General features: G+C 35.3%; 1 protein-coding gene across 1 annotated transcript in view; it reads left to right on the forward strand.

Annotated features, from left to right (window-relative positions):
• SLC44A5 (solute carrier family 44 member 5) overlaps window positions 1-19705 on the forward strand; it is a 148477-nt gene that overhangs the window by 119116 nt on the left and 9656 nt on the right. Inside the window, exons 11-17 of the mRNA XM_061168455.1 lie at window positions 2260-2359; window positions 4492-4584; window positions 5062-5149; window positions 5642-5904; window positions 6402-6496; window positions 18076-18179; window positions 19454-19527. Coding sequence (XP_061024438.1) covers window positions 2260-2359; window positions 4492-4584; window positions 5062-5149; window positions 5642-5904; window positions 6402-6496; window positions 18076-18179; window positions 19454-19527 — 817 coding nt within the window. The remainder of the gene's footprint in view (window positions 1-2259; window positions 2360-4491; window positions 4585-5061; window positions 5150-5641; window positions 5905-6401; window positions 6497-18075; window positions 18180-19453; window positions 19528-19705) is intronic.

Consider the following 19705-nt stretch of genomic DNA (forward strand, 5'->3'; position numbering starts at 1 on the left):
ACTGTTACCTATCATTTCTGAAGATGACAAATCTCATCCATTATGTATTGAAACCTCTAGTTTTACTCTCAGATGGATGTTAGTTACAGGTTCTATGGTCATCCTGCTGCTGTCTTTTAAGGATCTTTGACACAAAATCAATGAGATGATAGAATCTGCCATTGGAAAAGTTAAGAGAGGTACTTTGAGGAAAATATAGAGCTTGCTTTTATTTTCAAGTCTAGGAATACTTATCTTTCCTCAAATGAGTGTTAACTTTCATAATCCATTATGAAATAATATCAGACATTATTTGCTCTGTGCTTATAATTCTCAGCACCAGTGACAAGGATATACATGTGAAATTACACTTATTGACAGAAACACTAAAAATATGTGGAGTAATGCACATAAAAATTATCATTTTATGAGTCTTGGATTGTTAGAAGATGGTTCTATTCTCATTTCTATTAATTATCCCAGCCTCCTTGATAAAGTTAGATTTATACCAGCTTCTCTGTAGGGTCTCAAAAAATATGTTTCTATTGTTTGCTCTTATTTAAACAAAAGGAGGGAATATATAAATTCAAAAGGGTGCTAAATTTCTTTAAAAAAAACCATTTACAATAATATAATTTTGTAAAGGTACAAATTTAATATGCAATGTTCTTTTTCAATGCAATTTGGAACATAAAGTGACTGATACAGTTTATATCCTTAAGTTTATCCAAAGAAGATAATGATTTTAGCTTAATATGGCTACACTCCACAGTTTTGGGCTCAGTGTAGCTTTAAAAGAATCATTTATGCATAAAAACATAAATACACAGTTGAAATAAAAGAAGATGTAGCAGGGAGATGTTATATTACTGAGAGCCTCCCGCATCTCTGGGGTAACTGGTTTCTCCTCACTTGGAGATACTAACTGAGGTATGATGAACATCTGAATCTTAGTGGTATAACAATAGAATAAAATAATGAGTGTCCTCTGATTGGAAGTGTTCAGACATGAGCAGAATAACTAGCAGGAACGTTGTAGAGTGGATCCTTTCATGGGTAGGAATTTAACTTTTTATTAAGTTTCTTTCATGATTTCAGAATCTATTAGTCATACTATATTCCTTAATTTAGACTCCATGTCTTTTCACCTTTTAACATCTCTGAGGTCAGGATGCATTTTATAATCAATAGACAGACATTTAATAAAGGATTTTTTACTTTTCCTCAAAGGTTATTACTAAATTAAAGGTATGTCATAGAATTGAGGAAATATAATAAATAGGGCTGTTTGGCTTCAAATAAAAACAAATAAAGTTGGAGACAAGTCAGAGGCATTTATTCTAAGAGCAGAGAAGTGTCTCACCAAACTCAAAATAGCAGAAAAGCAGCTGGACTTCCAAGTGGACCTGGATCTAGGAAACAAAAATCCAAAATGGAACCAAGATTCCCTCTATTTGCTCTCTTTCTTTATACTCGTGCACTTTATTCTTTCTTTGCAGGTTCACTTTACATAAATATGGTTTTGACACAGTTAATGTGTATAACTCTTAGTTCAAGAGGCATACAAATGTCAATTCAAAACTAAACTAGACCTAAAGGAGTAGATTGAGGGGTGAGAGGAAGGCTCACGAGGGAGGGGTTATATGTATACCTACAGTGATTCATAATGTTGTAAAGCAAAAAAAAAAAAAAAAAAAGACTGAACTAGATTCCTTTAATTTGAATTCTCAGACTTTTATTACACAGCTTGGGTTGGCATTACACTGATTTTATCAAGGCAGTCATGATGGGTGGGGTCACAAACTAAAAATGTGGTATCCCAGAGCCCCACCCTGTCCCTCAGCAAGATCAATTAAGAGGCATTGTAAGCCTGGCAGCAGCTCAAAGACTTTGTTCTGTAATGATTCTCTCACTCAAAGAAGTTTTCAAGTGAAAACATCTAAAATAGAGTTGTCTAAAGCAGCCCTTCTTTTTCTTCTATGCCTATTTTCTCATTTCTACAAGTGGTGTGAAATGTTTCCATAGATAAAATGAAGCCTGTCCAACACAGTTGTTTAAATTCTAGCTAAAATTTTTAATCCAGAATTTTTTTTAAAGCATTTCTCAGAGGTTTTAAAAGTGAATTTCTAAAACTGGCATCTTTGGAGAGGTAGCACTGCTTAAATTATGAAGTGTCAGAGCTGGCAGAAATCATCATGAAGATCAGTCTAATGTTTGCAGAGAAAGTTTGCTCTTTGGGTTGATTTGCATCACACACTAATATTTTTTTCCTGTTTAAAGTGGTAATACTCTGCCTCCTTGAACTGTTCATCATCCTCATGCTGATCTTCCTCAGGGACCGAATCCGTATCTCCATCGCCCTGCTGAAGGAGGGGAGCAAGTAAGGCCTTGACGGAGAGACTCGCATAATGTATATCCGTCATTCATATCAGTCACTGCTTATTTGTAGATGCCCCAGACTCTTTTCCCTTTAAGATGGCTTGTTAAATCTGCTTACCATTCAAGAAAACTTGTTCAAGTTCAGACTTTGCCACATATTAAAAAGTTCACACTAACAAGTCTTTCAAAATCCCCAAACATCAATTATCTTAGAGCAAAATAAAGCTAAAACCTGTGTAGTCTGTGCACTAACACTTTTTTAAAACACCAAATATATGTTAGGAGGATAGCTTATGTGAAAGTAAGTGGTAAAGTGCTAATAAAAAAGTTAGTTATATTATATGTTGTATTATTCCCATACTGAGTCATATGTTAATACTGATGGTTGATATCATTTGCAGAACTGTAGATCACTGTAATTCTATAAAGTCAATTATGTGCTCTTGCTAGTTTTGTATAAGTAACAAAATTTGCCAGTAGACAGAATAATTGGTCTTAGCAGCACCAGACTATAGGTTTTTGTATCTATAGCTCTCAATTCAAGAACACTGTATACCCAGAGTCATTTTTATTTTAAAATGCTACAAAATAAACACAATTTTTCATAAAATTCATGCTGTGAGGTAATAACACCTACAGTTTAAACTATTACAAAAAGTCACTTGAAGATAATACATTAAACTTTTGAATAATGCATGGAAACAACAAAGAAAGTATTACTAAAAGCCAACAGATCATGTTCTTTGTTAAGAACAATGGAAACTGGGTTGATAATGACCAAGGACCAAATTATTTTAAATAGTCTTTAAGGATTGTTTTAACAAAATCGTCATCTGTAATAATAATAGTGCCACCTAGAGCCAGTGTTTGAAATAGTTAACAAGCAGTTTGCTAAATTAAATCTGTCCTTCCCACAATAACTGAAGCCCTGTCATTAGCCACTGAAAGCTACTGATTTGCTGGGTTATTCTTTAAATAATATGATATTGTACAATTCACTTTTCTAACTGCTATGCCTCTAAATGTGTGTGTGTGCATGTGTGTGTTAAAGGGCAGTTACTACTGTGACAGATTAAAGATTTTTTTTTCAAAGGAAAATAAGAGCTTGAACAAATTGGCGTGAGAATACAGGGTAATCATAGGGATGCCCAGTATTTCACTCACATCAGTGTCTGGAGGAAAGAGAGGATAGCATAGTCTAAAGAGTGAGGTGGAGAAGGTAATAAATAAAAAAATGAATCTAAAATGCGTCAGTGTGGGAACTCCCTAGTGGTCCAGTGGTTAGGGCTCTGCGCTTCCACTGTAGCGGGCAAGGGTTCCCTCAGCCAGTCCAGGAACTGGGATTATGTATGCCCCATGACATGACTGAAGAAAAAAATGTGTCAATGCATTAGGAGTAGAAATAGCTCTATTGAAGTTCTCAGTGGCTATATCAAACAACAGAGAGTTAATTTAGCGTCATATGCTAAAAAATTATTCAAAAGTAGTTAGTAATAGAGTAAAATGTGAATATTTTAGAAAGCATATCTTAGGAGGAAATATCAAAGTACTTATTTATCCTGGAAAATGAAAGGGTTACTTAAAGGGTTGCTATATGGAAAAGGTGGTAATTTCTTCTCCAGAAGGTAGTGGATGTGAATTACATGCAGGAGAAGAACTTCCTAATACTTTGGTTGTTCAGAAAATAGAATAAGCTGTGTCATATGAGACTAAGGAACATGTTCTGAAGACAGTTCAGAAGGGATTCTTGAATTAGAGATGGATTCTCACATTTGATCAGATGATTGTCAAGATCCTCTGCAATTTTAAATGTCTAAACAAAAGGGAGAAATACCATGATTATAGTGCATGAAGTCTTTCTGAGTTAGACAGAAATAACCAAAGAGGAGAAGGTTTGGAGAACTTTTGGTAGGAATCAAACATAAGCACTGAAAGAATGCTATTAACTTAATAAATAAATAAAAATTCAAACCAACTATGAATACACCAGCAAAAAAGAGTCAGTGGTTATTACCACTGTTCTTTGAATGAATTCAGTCTAGTTCTAAAAGATGAAATTTTTTTTAAGATGAAACTTTAATTGAGAGATTGTAACTGTATCATTTTGAATTTCAACTATTTGTTTTATTTCAGAGCCATTGGATACATCCCTAGTACTTTAATTTATCCAGCTTTAACTTTCTTTTTCCTCTCAGTCTGCATTTCCTACTGGGCTGTGGTAGCACTGTATCCTTTGGTAATTGACCTCTTTAAACCTCAGGTCCACGATATTACTGAGAAGCTGGGAGTTTACATACCTTTCCATTCTGGAAAGACTAGAGACATCCTAAAGATGTAATTGAAATGATGATGATGGTGATGACTGCTAAGTTCTAAAAAAGTGAACCAATTGAATTTCCCCTCAAATAGGTCATATGGTAGATTTTGTTTTATTTTATCTACACATATGGTACTTCTCCTTTGCAATACCTTAAAAAACAAACAAACAAAAAAAAACACTCTTTTATATTTCATTGCTTTTAAGGGGCCACTCAGTGTAGCTGACCCATGTTATATTACTCTGGGTCTTAAAATGAATTGTTAGATTGTAAGTTTTTTGAAATTAGTCTTTCAGTATACTTTTGAGTTATCCACACATGATTTTCTTGTCCATTTATTTTCAATCTACCAGCAAATAATTTAACCTTAATAGAGTTCACTCAGTTACTTGGCTACATCAGGGGCACCTGTATACAAAGTCATAGCCCCTCAGGGGCGATGTGAACATGAAAATAAAACCTGTGACCCAGTGGTAAGTAAAAGAAACTCTTTTATTTACTTTAGTAAAGAACTCTGCTACATTTCATCCAACAACTGTTGTAGGAATGATCCTGTAACAGAGAGCCTGTGCACTGATGAGGATCACTGTAGAGATGGGGAGAGGGAGTCAGGTGTTGGCTGAAGAGGACGGAAAACAGTGGGCGGAACAGAGAGAAAACACTGCTACTGCCTGAGCTCCCTTGTCTTATGCCTAAGAAGTGTGTACAGTCAACAACCACACTAATAAATGTAAAAGTACAGTGGATGCAGACTAATGAACATGTAATGGTAAAATGAGATGCTTTTCCATAACTCATGAAAGAACTGTAAAAAGTGATGTTATAGCAAATAGAAATAACAGCAGAAGTTCATAGAAGAAGAGCAGGACAAGCAGTTGGGGGCTACACAAGAGAAGGCAGGGAAGGCATGATCTTGGAATAGTATTATTATATTATCCTTGTTGGTTTCTTTTTTCTGAGTGCAGGGTTTTAATACAACTGGAATTGCCAAAGCTTGCCCTGGGGCTCAGTGTCATTTTGCTTTCTATGGTGGAAAGAGCCTATATCATCAATACATCACTACCTTCCAGTTATTCAATCTATTCGTCTTTCTCTGGCTTATAAACTTTGTCATTGCATTGGGTCAGTGTGCCCTTGCTGGTGCCTTTGCTTCTTATTATTGGGCCTTGAAAAAACCTGATGACATCCCACCCTATCCACTTTTTACTGCATTTGGACGAGCCATAAGGTAAGTTTCACATTGAACACTACATCTAGCTTCCCAGTTATGTTTAGTGTGCTTATAATTAAAGTGGCAAAGTACTTGAGGTCAGAGGTATGATTCAAGATTCATGCATGTCCATTGGCTTTGTCTGGTTTTATAGCCATGATTTTATTTTTAACTCCTACCGAGGCCAATCCTTCTAAAAGGTTACTGGAGTGAAGAAGTAGGGAAGGTCACTAAATTAAAGATTAAGGATGAACTTGTCTCTCTTTCTTCATTGCTCAGCTCAAACATAAAATCAATATTAAATGATAGGCTATCAGTATCATTTTTGTAGATGAAGTACAAAATGGATGTATATGGTTTAAAGGCCTCTATGGAGACCTTTGTCAATCTGAATAAGAGAGTAGAAGTTATTTTCTATTGACCCTTTTACCCTTTAGTTAATAAAAATTAACTAACATCCTTTTAGTTCTTAGTAAAAATATTTTAACCTTTATTCTCATTTTATCTTTGTCCAGATATCACACAGGATCCCTAGCATTTGGATCTTTAATTCTTGCAATAATTCAAATGTTCAGATTAATCCTAGAATACATGGACAAACGTCTTCAAAGTAAGATTCTACAATTCAAAAAAAAAAAAAAAAAGATTCTAAAATTCATCTTTTCTCAGACTTTCTGACTTCTGTAAATAGAGTAGACTGGATCAGGGGTTGGGGGAACATAATGACTGTAACTTGGATGCAGTAATAGGGATGGATGTGGTCAGATTGGGGAGATGTTTAGAAGGAAAAGCCAACAGGACTTGTTGAGGGATTGAATACGGTGGGGGGGGGGGGAGCGGATAGGAGCAGTGGTAGAGAAAAAGTGTGTGATACTGAAAGCCGCTCATTTGTGTCTGACTCTTTGTGACCCCATGGACTGTAGCCTACCAGGCTCCTCTGTCCATGGGATTTTTCAGGCGAGAATACTGGAGTGGGCTGCCATTTCCTTCTCCAAAAGTGTGTGATGTTACTTACTAAAGTATGAAAACCAGGAGAAACACAATTCAAAGAAGAGATTAAAATTTGTGGTTTTGACCTGTTAATATTGAGAAGCATGGTGGAGATGTCAGGCAGTTCTAAGTCTAGAGCTCAAGACAGGGCAGACTTAAAATATAAATTGTGGATGTCATTTGCTCACACATGACACATACAGTTTATAAAAACAAAAGCTGTTTAGAATGTACTTTAAAATATTTTATTATTAATTGTCAAAATAATCTTGAAACAGAACAACCAAGTTGGAAAACATACAGTTCCTGATTTCAAAACTAAATACAAAGCTACAGAAATCAATATAACAACAGACATATAGATCTGAGATAGACTAGAGAGCCCTAAAATAAATGCTCACAAAAAGACTGTTTGATGTGGGAGAGTTTCTCTCAACTTATGTAACAAAGAAAACTGGATATCTACATGCAAAAGAATGAACCCTTGCCTCACACCATATACATGAATTAACTCAAAATGGGTCAAAGATGAACATAAAAGCTAAAACTATAAAAGTCTTAGAAGAAAGCATCAGAGTAAATCTTCTTAACATTGGATTTAATGATGATTTCTTAGATATGATACTAAAAACACAGGGAACAAAAGGAAAAACAGATAAATTACACTTCATCAATATTTTTAAAATGCTTGTACATCAAAGGACACTATCAAGAAAGTAAAAAGACAATGCATAGAATGGGAGAAAATACTTGCAAGTCATATACCAGATAAGCAACTAATATTTGGAATGTATAAATAACTCCTACAACTCAAAAATAAATAACCTAATTCAATATGGGCAAAGGATTTGTTAAGTAAATTTTTTTTCAGCTTGAGGTATAATTGACAAATAAAATTGTATTTTTTAAGTGTACAAATGATGATTTTGCATATATACATTGTGAACGGATCCCCACATTTAAGGTGGGACATTTTTTCCCTTTTTTGGTGAGAATGCTTAGGTTCTACTCTCCTAGCGAATTTCAATATACAATACAGTATTATCAACTATAGTCATGTTTTACATTATATCCTAAAACTTTATTCATCTTAAAGCTAAAAGCTTAGCAGCCTCCTCCAATTTCTTCCATGCCCAGCATGTGATAACCACCATTCCATTCAGTTTATATGCATTACAACTTTTCCCCCATGTATAAGCAATACCATGCATATTTGTTTTTGTCTGGCTTACCTCTCTTAGCATAATGCCCTTCAGGTTCATCCATGTTATTGCAAAGGTAAGATTTCTTTCTTTTTTATGGCTGAATAATATTCCATTGTGTATACTTACTATACTTTATTGACTGATGTACCTAATAACACTTAGGTTGTTTCCATACATTGGATACTGTAAATAATGCTGCAATGAACACTGGAGTGCAATTATCTCTTCAAGATAGTGATTTTGTTTCCTTTAATTATATATACAGAATTAGAATTGCTGGGTCATATGGTAGTCCTATTTTTAATTTCTTAAGGGACCTCCATACTGTTTTCCATAGTGGATGCATCAATTAACATTCTTACCAACAGTGTACAAGGGTTCCCTTTTCTCTACATTCTTAGCAATACTTGTTATCTCTTGTATTTTTGATAACAGGTATGTGAACAGGTATGAGGTGATATCTCACTGAGGTTTTGATTTGCATATCTCTGATATAAGTAATGTTGGACACCTTTTCATGTACCTATTGGCCATTTGTATGTATCCTTTGAAACATCTATTTTGGTTCTTTACACATGTTTAATTGGGTTATTTGTTTTGTTTTTTTTTTGCTGTTGAATTCGATAAAGTCTTTGTATATTTTGAATATTAACCCTTTATCACATGTGGTTTGCAAATATTTTCTCCCATTCAGTAGGTTGCCTTTTCATTTTTTTTAATGGTTTTCTTGCTGTGCAGAAGCTATTTAGTTTAATGTAGCCTACTTGTTTAGTTTTGCTTTTGTTGCATTTGCCTTTTTTGGATGTAAAATCTAAAAACTCATTGCCAAGGCCAAAGTCAAGGAAATTACCACTATAAAATCTTGTAGGATTTTATGGTTTCAGGTTTTCCATTCAAGTCTTTAATCCATTTTGCATTGATTATTCTGTGTGGTGTAAGATAAGTGTCTAATTTCATTCTTTTGCATCTGTTTTTCCTAACACCATTTATTAAAGAAACTGTCTTTTTCGCATTGTATATTCTTGACTTTTTGTCAAAAATTGACCATAAATGCCTGGGTTATTTCTGGGCTCTCTATTTTTAATGCCAGTACCATACTGTTTTGATTACTTTAACTTTGTAAGAAAGTTTGAAACCAGAAAGTATAAGGCCTTTAGCCTTGTTACTCTTTCTTTTTTTTATTTATTTATTTTATTTTTTATTAGTTGGAGGCTAATTATTTTACAATACTGTAGTGGGTTTTGTCATACATTGACATGAATCAGCCATGGAGTTACATGTATACCCTATATGCAAAACAGAAAAAGAGACACAGATGTACAGAACAGACGATTGGACTCTGTGGGGGAAGGCGAGGGTGGGATGTTTCGAGAGAACAGCATGTATATTATCTACTGTTACTCTTTCTTAATTGCTTTGGTTATTTGGATCTCTTGTGATGTTATACATATTTTAGGATTGCTTTTCCTGTTTCTGTGAAAAAAAGCATTGAAATTTTGTTAGGGATTGCATGAAAGTTTTAGATTCCTTTGGGTACTATACACATTCTGTGCTGTGTGGTGCTTAGTTACTCAGTCGTGTCCGACTCTTTGCGACCCCATGGACTGTAGCCCACCAGGCTCCTCTGTCCATGGGGATTCTCCAGGCAAGAACACTGGAGTGGGTTGCCATGCCCTCTTCCAGGGGATCTTCCCAACCCTGGGATCAAACCCAGGTCTCCCACATTGCAGGCAGATTCTTTACTGTCTAAGCCACCAGGGAAGCCCAAGAATAACATTTCAAATGTACATTAAATTACATTTTAAATTATATTTTAACAATATTGATTCTTTCAATGCATGAACATGGAATATTTTCAACTTATTTGTTTCTTCATTCTTTTTTGTCAATAGGTAACAATTTTTAATACGTACTTCTCTTCTTCATTTACATTTATTTCTAGTTATTTTATTGTTTTGATGTAATTGTAAATGAAACTGTACTCAATTTCTAATTCCAATAATTAGTTGTTGGTGTACAGAAAAACAACCGATTTTTGTATATTGATTTCATTACCTGAAACTCTACTGATTTCATGTATTAGCTTTAATTGTTTGTTGGTGGAGACTCTAGAGTTTTCTTATGTAATACCATTGATCTGCAAACAGAGACAATCTTCTTCCTTTCTGATTTGAATACCATTTATTTCTTTTACTTGCCTAATTGCTCTGAGACTTCCAAGTTCTAAACTGAAAAAATGTGGCATTAGTGGGCATCCTTGTCTTGTACCTATTACTAGAGGAAAAGCTTTCAGCTTTTTACCATTGAGTATGATGTTAGCTGTGGGCTTGTAAGAAATGATCTTGGTTATGTTCAAGCCTTCTATAACCAGTATACTGAGAGATTTTATTACAAAAGGAGGTTGAGTTTTGTCAAGTAATTTTTCTGCATCTATTGAGATAATCATATGATTTTTCACCTTCATTTTGTTAATGTTCAGTTCAGTTCAGTTCAGTTGCTCAGTCATGTCCAACTCTTTGCAACCCAGTGAACCACAGCATGCCAGGCCTCCCTGGCCATCACCAACTCCCGGAGTCCAACCAAACCCATGTCCATTGAGTCTGTGATGTCATCCAACTATCTCATCCTCTGTCATCCGCTTGTCCTCCCGCCCTCAATCTTTCCCCGCATCAGGGTATTTTCAAATGAGTCAGCTCTTCGCATCAGGTGGCCAAAGTATTGGACTTTCAGCTTCAACATCAATCCTTCCAATGAACACCCAGGACTGATCTCCTTTAGGATGAACTGGTTGGATCTCCTTGCAGTCCAAAGGGACTCCCAAGAGTCTTCTCCAACACTGCAGTTCAAAAACATCAATTCTTCAGAGCTCAGCTTTCTTTATAGTCCAACTCTCACATCCCTACATGACTACTGGAAAAAGCATAGCCTTGACTAGACGGACCTTTGTTGGCAAAGTAATGTCTCTGTTGTCTATGTTGTCTAGGTTGGTCATAACTTTCCTTCCAAGGAGTAAGCATCTTTTAATTTCATGGCTGCAATCACCATCTGCAGTGATTTTGGAGCCCCCCAAAATAAAGTCAGCCACTGTTTCCACTGTTTCCCCATCTATTTGCCATGAAGTGATGGGACCGGATGCTATGATCTTAGTTTTCTGAATGTTGAGTTTTAAGCCAATGTTTTCACTCTCCTTTTTCACTTTAATCAAGCAGCTCTTTAGTTCTTCTTCACTTTCTGCCATACGGGTGGTGTCATCTGCATGTCTAAGGTTATTGATATTTCTCCCGGCAATCTTGATTCCAGCTTTTGCTTCATCCAGCCCAGTGTTTCTCGTGATGTACTCTGCATATAAGTTAAATAAGCATGGTGACAATATACAGCCTTAATGTACTCCTTTTCCTATTTGGAACCAGTCTATTATTCCATGTCCAGTTCTAACTGTTGCTTCCTGACCTGCATATAGATTTCTCAAGAGGCAGGTCAGGTGGTCTGGTATCCCCATCTCTTTCAGAATTTTCCACAATTTATTGTGATCCACACAGTCAAAGGCTTTGGCATAGTCAATAAAGAATAAATAGATGTTTTTGTTAATGTGGAGCATATTATTAATTTGCATATGTTGAACCATCCTTGCATCCTTGTATAAATCCTACTTGATTTTGGCATGTGATTCTTCTAACTTCATATTGAATTCAATTTGCTAATATTTTGTTAAGGATCTTTGCATTTATATTTATCAGGGTTACTGGCCTATAATTCTCTTTTCTTGCAGTCCTTGTGTGGGTTTGGTATCAGGGTCATGCTAGCCTCATAAAATGAGTTTGTAAATGTCCTCTCCACTTCTGTTGTTTGAGAGTTTGAGAAGAAGTATATTTATATTAATTCTTCTTTGAATGTTTGGTAAAATTTCACCACTGAAGCCACTTGATCCTGGACTTTGCTTTGTTGGGGGGTTTTTGATTACTGATTCAAAATCTTTACTAGAAATTGATCTGTTCAGATTTTCTACTCCTTCATGATTCAGTTCAGCAAGTTATATGTTTCTAGGAATTTATTCACTTCTTCTAGGTAGTCACATTTGTTGGTGTAAAATAGTAGTCATATGTAGTAGTAGTCATATGTAGTCAGTTATGATCCTTTATGTATGTTATCAGTCGTAATGTTTCCTGTTTCATTTCTGAATTTATTTATATTTAAGCCTTCTCTCCTTTTTTCTCAGTTAGTCTAGTGAAGGGTTTGTCAATTCTGTGTTTGCAGAAACAAGCTGGTATTTTCATATATCTTTTTGATTGCTTTTTCAGTCTCTTTCATTTATTTCCAGTCTGAGCTTTACTATTTCCTTTCTTATACTAACTTTGTACTTAGTTTCTTCTTTTTTTTCTAATTCCTTGAGGTGTGAAGTTAGTTTTTCTGAGGCCTTTTTTAATAACATAGGCGTTTATTGCTGTGAACTTACCTCTTAGAACTGCTTTGCTGCATTCCGTATGTTTTGATGTGTTATGTTTCTATTTTCCTTTGTTTCAAGTTGCTCTTTGATTTCACTTTTGATTTATTCTTTCACCTCTTGATTATTCAGTGGCATGTTGTTTAATCTCCACACATTAGTGAATTTTCCAGTTTTCTTCTTGTAATTGACCTCTAGTTTCATACTATTGTCTTCAGAAAGGAGACTTGATATGATTTCAGACATCTTGCATTTATTAATACTTGTTTTGTGACTAACATGATCTATCCTGGAGAACGGTCCATGTATACTTTAGAAGAATGTGTATTCTTCTGTGGTTGGATGGAAAGTACTATAAATGTTAAATCCATCTTAACATTAGTTAATATGTACTTAAGTCCAATGCTCCCTTTTTGATTTTCTGTCTGGACAACCCATTGTTAAAAGGGAATTTTGAAAACCTATGCTATTATTATATTGCTAAATATTTCTTCCTTCATATCTATTTATATCTACTTTATATATTCAGGTGCTCCAATGTTAGGTGCATAAATATTTATAATTTCTATCTACTCTTGATAAACAGACCCTTTTTTAATTGTATAATGAACTTTGTATCACAACAAACTGTGGAAAATTCTTAAAGAGATGGGAATACCAGACCACCTGACCTGCCTCTTGAGAAATCTGTATGCAGGTCAGGAAGCAACAGTTAGAACTGGACATGGAATAGACTGGTTCCAAATAGGGAAAGAAGTACATCAAGGCTGTATGTTGTCACCCTGCTTATTTAACTTATACACAGAGTACATCATGAGAAACGCTGGGCTGGATGAAGCAAAAACTGGAATCAAGATTGCCAGGAGAAATATCAATAGCCTTATATATGCAGATGACACCACTCTTATGGCAGAAAGTGAAGAAGAACTACAGAGCCTCTTGAGGAAAGTGAAAGAGGAGAGTGAAAACATTGGCTTAAAGCTTAACATTCAGAAAATTAAGATCATGGCATCCAGGCCCATCACTTCATGGTGAATAGATGGGGAGACAGCGGAAACAGTGACAGGCTTTATTTATTTATTTATTTTGGCTCCAAAATCACTGCAGATAGTGATTGCAGCCATGAAATTAAAAGACGCTTACTCCTTGGAAGGAAAGTTATGACCAACCTAGACAGCATATTAAAAAGCAGAGACATTACTTTGTCAACAAAGGTCCATCTAGTCAAGGCTATGGTTTTTCCAGTAGTCATGTATGGATGTGGGAGTTGGACTATAAAGAAAGCTGAGTGCCAAAAAATTGATGCTTTAGAACTGTGGTGTTGGAGAAGACTCTTGAGAGTCCCTTGGACTGCAAGAAGATCTAACCAGTCCATCCTAAAGGAGGTCAGTCCTGAATATTCATTGGAAGGACTGATGTTGAAGCTGAAACTCCAATATTTGGTCATCTGATTCGAAGAACGGACTCATTTGAAAAGACCCTGATGCTGGTAAAGATTGAAGGTGGTAGGAGAAGGGGGATGACAGAGGATGAGATGTTTGGATGGCATCACTGACTCAATGGACATGAGTTTGAGTGGACTCCAGGGGGAGGCCTGGCGTACTGCAGTCCATGGGGTCACAAAGAGTTGGACACAAATGAGAGACTGAACTGAACTGAACTAAATGAGCTTTGTGCCTTGTTTCAGGTTTTGGCTTAAAGTCTATTTTGACTGATACAAATATAGGTACACCTGATTCCTTTTGGCTTCCATTTTCATGGAAAAATCTTTTTCTAATCTTTCACTTTTGGTCTCAGTATGTCTTTAAAGGTGAAATGAGGCTCCTGTAGGTAGCATATACTTGAATCTTTTTAAAAATTTTCATTCAGCCATTCTGTCTTTTGATTGGAAAATTTAGTTCATTTACATAGTTGTAATTATTGCAAGTTAATAGACTTAGTTTTTTTCTATCTTGTTAACTCTTTTCTGGCTGTTTTAAAGTTTTTTGGTTTTTCTTCTCTTTCTTTGTGATTTTATCATTTTATATAGTGGTATCTTTTGATTCCTTTCTTGGGTCTACTATAGGGTTTTACACTGTAGTTATTGTGAGGCTTATGTAAAATATCTTGTAGTTATAATAACTAAAGGAGAAGGAAATAGCAACCCACTCCAGTATTCTTGCCTGAAAAATTCCATGGACAGAGGAACCTGGAGGGCTACAGTCCATGCGATTACAAAGAGTCAGCCACGACTGAGCACATCAGCAGTATAATAACCAAATACCTTATAGTTAACATATCTTATAGCTGATAACAATCTTTTCAAAAAATAAAAAATATCTTATAGTTGATAACAAGTGAATTAGTAATGCATACAAAAATTCTACATTTTTATATACCCTATGCACATATATTTTATGCTACAATGTTTTTGATATCACAATTTACATCTTTTTATGTTGTGGATCCATTAACAAGCTATGTAGTTATACATAAAAAAGTCCTTTTAATACTTTGTCTTTAATCTTTATACTATAGTTCTAAGTGATTTACCAGTACCATTAAAATTTTAGACCATTTTGAATTTAAGTGTATATTTACCTTTACTGTGAGTTTTATGCTTTCATATATTTTCATGTTACTAATTAGCATCCTTTTGTTTCAGCTTAAAGAACTCCCTTTAATATTTCTTGTAAGGCTGGTCTACTGGTGATGAACTCTTAGCTTTTGCTTGTCTGGAAAACTCTTACCTCTCCTTCAATACTGAAGGATAACTTTGCCACATAGATTGTATCTTGGTTGGCAGATTTTCCTTTCAACACTTTTAATATATTCTACTTCATTCTGGCCTGCAAAGTTTCTGCTGAAAAATATGCTTATATTCTTATGGGAATTTCCTTGTATATAAGAAGTTCCTTCCTTTTTGCTGCCTTTACCTGACTTTTGAAAATTAACTCTATTTGATTCAATGTGGATCTCTTTAGATTGATATTCTTTGAACTTTCTGGATCTGGATGTCTGTTTGTCCAGGCTAGGGAAATTTTCAGTCATTATTTCTTTGTATATGTTTTCTGCCCCTTTTTGTTCTCTCTTCTTCCTCTGGGACCTCTGTAATATATATAATGGTCTGCTTGATGGTGTCACATTTGTCTCTTATAAGTTCATGCTTTCTCTAACTGGATAAACCCCATTGTGTTGTCTTTGAATTCATTGCTCCTTTCTTTCACTAGATCTAGTCTGCTGTTGAATTCCTTTGTTTAATTTTTCAGTCCAATTATTGTAATTTTGAGCTCTATAAATTCTGTTTTGAATTTTAGAAATTTTCTGTCTCTTTATTGAAATTCTCATTTTGTTCATGCATTGCTCCCTGACCATGGTAAGCATCTTTACGACCATTATTTTGAATTCTGTATTGGGTAAGTCAATGATCTCTGTTTCATAAATGCCAGTTTTGGAAATATATCTTGTTTGTTTATTTGGAACATATTCCTTTGTTCCTTCATTTTTTCCCTTGACTCTCTGTATTTGTTTCTGTGCATTAGATAAAGCAGCCATCTTTCCCAATTTGACAGACTAGTCTCATATAGGAGATGAGCTTCATTAATCAGCCCAGCCCAAGCTTCTTATTCTCTCATATCTTCGTGATTGTCCTAACCATCATAGTTAAGTAGCTCTTAGAAGTTGAAAGTGTAGCTAGACCTGTCGGTGTCCCAAAGGGAAGGGTCACAGTCAGAACCTAGACAAGGCTGATTAGAAGCTAAACCTCAGACATCAGCTGGAAAAGCATGTAGTTAAGCCCCTTTCAGGGAGAAACTAGGAGGGAAGTTTTTGCCTGCTTCCTCAGCACTCAGCCAGGGTATATAGTCATGGTAGTGGTTAGTGGTGGTAGGGCACTCCTTAACCATTTAAAAACTGATTCTTTGTTTTCTACAGTCCTGTGAGACTCATAAGTGCAAGCCCTAGTTAGAGCTACACAAAGCTGGGTCACCAGGCATGTGTACAAGCTCCTTCCAAAGAGAAGTTGGTGACCTGCTCCCCCGAGCTCCTTGTAGGACCACAGGTAGATCTAGAGTGTGCAAATTAGAAATTCAACTTTTAGTCAGGGTGTGGTAAAATATGCACTCAGTCCCTTCCCAGGAAAAGACTGGAAGATGGGCATTTTTGCTTGCTCTTTGCTAGTCTCTGTGATTGCTTATAGTTGTTTATAGTCCCATAGAACTTGTGGGCATAAGCCCCTTTGGCTTCAGAGCTAAATGTTTTGGGGGTCGTCTCTTGAGTGGGAATCTTGAAAGTTGGAATCCTTGATGTGCTGCTCAAAGCCTTTACTCCTCAGGGAGAAGCTGAGAGTTGGGGGTATTGTCCTGGTGGTATGGCATTGTGCCGGGGTAGGGTTTATGGTGAGTGTGTCTCAGCTTTTCCTACAATTTCACTGTTAGATTTTTTTAGTTGCCTGATGTGAAGGAGTTACTCAGTTTGTTTCTGGATTTCTCTCAGAGGAAATTGCTCCAAGTGTTGCTATACATTTGGTGCATCTGTGGGAGGAGGGAAGTTCAGGAGCCTCCTTGTTACCATCTTTGTCCCTCCTGCAAATGATTTGCATAAATATCTCTCTGAAGAAAGTATATAAGTGGTAAATGAATATATGAAAGAATGCTCAATATTAGTCATTGTGGAAATGCAAATCAAAAACATAATGTGCTACCACTTCATACCCAATAGAATGGCTACTATCAAAAAATGAAAAATAATATGTTTATAGGTTGAGGATAAATTGGAACACCTGTGTATTTCTGGTAGGAATGTAAAATCATATTGCCACTGTGGAAAACAGTATGGTGATTCTTTAAAAAGTTAAAAATATGACTTCCATATGATCCAGCATTTCCACTTCTAGATATATACTCAAAAAGTTTGAAAGCAGGGACTCAAATAAATACTTGGGCACCAATATTCATAGCAGCATTATTCACAATAGCCAAAAGATAGAAACAACCCAAATTTCCAATAACAGATAAAAAAAAATTACAAAATTGTTTGTGTGTGTGTGTATATATATACACACACATATACACACACATATATATATATATATACATATATATATACACACACATACATATGTACAACAGAATACTATTCAGCTCTAAAAATAAATGTAATAGATGGATCCTCATAACTTAATGTTAAGTGAAATAAGTAAGACACAAAAGGTCAAATATTGTAAGATTCTGCTTATATAAGGTATCCAGAAGAGGCAAATTCATACAGACAGAAGTATGATAGAGGTTACCAGGGACATGGAGGAGGGGAGAATGAGGCGTTATTGTTTTAATGGGTACAGTTTCTATGAGATGATGAAAAGTTCTGGAAATTGATAGTGATGGCAGTTTCACAATACTGTGAGTGTACTTAATGCTACTGTGTTGTACACTTAAAAATGGTTAAAATGGTAAATTTTATATATATATTTTACTACAGTTAAATCAAAAATCCCATTTAAAAATTTTGCTATTATTTATTTTTATTCATAGAGTCTACAAATCATTAATAAGTTTAAATATCTCCTTCTCATAGAGGCCCAGAGCAACATTTCTAAATTCCTAAAATGCTGCCTGAGATGCTGTTTCTGGTGTTTGGAAAAAGCAGTAAAGTTTTTGAACAGAAATGCCTATGTTATGGTAAGTAGATTATTTTTATTTACTAAACTTCTTTGCAAACCTGAACCCCATGTCTACATTTCCATCTCAAAAGCACTTGTACTTCACACAGTTGAATTTATCACCATGTTGACACAAGAATTGGTGAATCCAATACATGATTCAGGACTATGCTTTCCTAGCTGAGATAGTAACTTAACTGTACTTCATTATTACCTTCAATACCTTTATGAAGAGGGAAAATATTATTTCCCTTGTGTGTGTGTGTGTACCCTCAGTCGTGTCTGACTCTTTGCAACCCCATGGACTGTAGCCCTCCAGGCTCCTCTGTCCATGGAATACTCCAGTCAAGAATACTGGAGTGAGTTGCCATTTCCTCTTCCAGGGGATCTTCCCGACCCAGAGATCAAACCTGTATTTCCTGCATTGGCAGGCAGATTCTTTACCTCTGCACTACCTGGGAAGCCCATTATTTCCCTTAGAAATATAAAAATGTGCTAGATTGAAAATAATATTATTTGTCTTTGACATACTTTCATGGGAGGGAAGCTTAATTAGTCTAGATTCCATGATGAAAAGAAAATATTCTTCTAATTCTGAAATTTACACATTTTAAATGAAGGATCTGTTTCTTTTTATGATTCTTATTTTGAAATGTGTGGGAATTGATAATATAACTGAATTTGTTACTTATTTCCAATAGGAATATGGAGGCTTCTAAAGAGATTTTTTTTTTAAAATAGGGGATCCAAAAATATTGTTCTAAAATTTAGCAACTACAACCTTATTAACACTTGATTATCACAGTGATATAGGGTCTGATGGTGTGATTCAAATAGTTATGGATATTCAAAGAGTCATTTATATAACTCCAGTGAGAATATTTTATTGAGCCTCTTAATCAATAAAGCAAGTGTGTATTGGAAGGCACAGGGTTTCCTGGGAGTAATTTTTAATGTGAATGCTACAACATTTAACATATTCAGCAACACATAACCAAAACCCTTCAAAGACAAGCTGTGACCAGGGATTTGAGAAGACCTACCTCTGTTTAAAGTTATGTATTTCCCATGGAATTAAGTGAAAATAGCAACTGAAATATACCTTATTGTCAATGACTCTGAGAGTTGTGCAGAGTTGAGGATACATGGTTCCCAAGCCTCCCATGAGCCCAAAGGTTGGAAAGATGAATGAGAGTAACTGAATGGGTGACACAGAATTAATTAACGTTCCTGTCATTGGATTGTCTGTTGGCCTTGTTAAGTTATCAGAATAATATCAACTGTCTTCCTCAGATGGCAATATACGGCAAAAACTTCTGCAAGTCAGCAAGAGATGCTTTCAATCTGCTGATGAGAAATATTTTAAAGTAAGTAAGCAGGTTGAGCATTGCAGTGGATGGTTTGGTGAATCTTGAGCATTCATACTTCACATGTTGGTGGTTTTATTAGACATGAATTTTCTCTTTTATTTTAAAAGATTTAAATCTTCTTCACACCTTTAATTTCTTTGTATGTCTTTGTATTGTTGCCCCCATCATCCATCTA

This window comes from Dama dama, chromosome 20 (assembly GCF_033118175.1).
Source record: "Dama dama isolate Ldn47 chromosome 20, ASM3311817v1, whole genome shotgun sequence".
Lineage (NCBI taxonomy): Eukaryota > Metazoa > Chordata > Mammalia > Artiodactyla > Cervidae > Dama > Dama dama.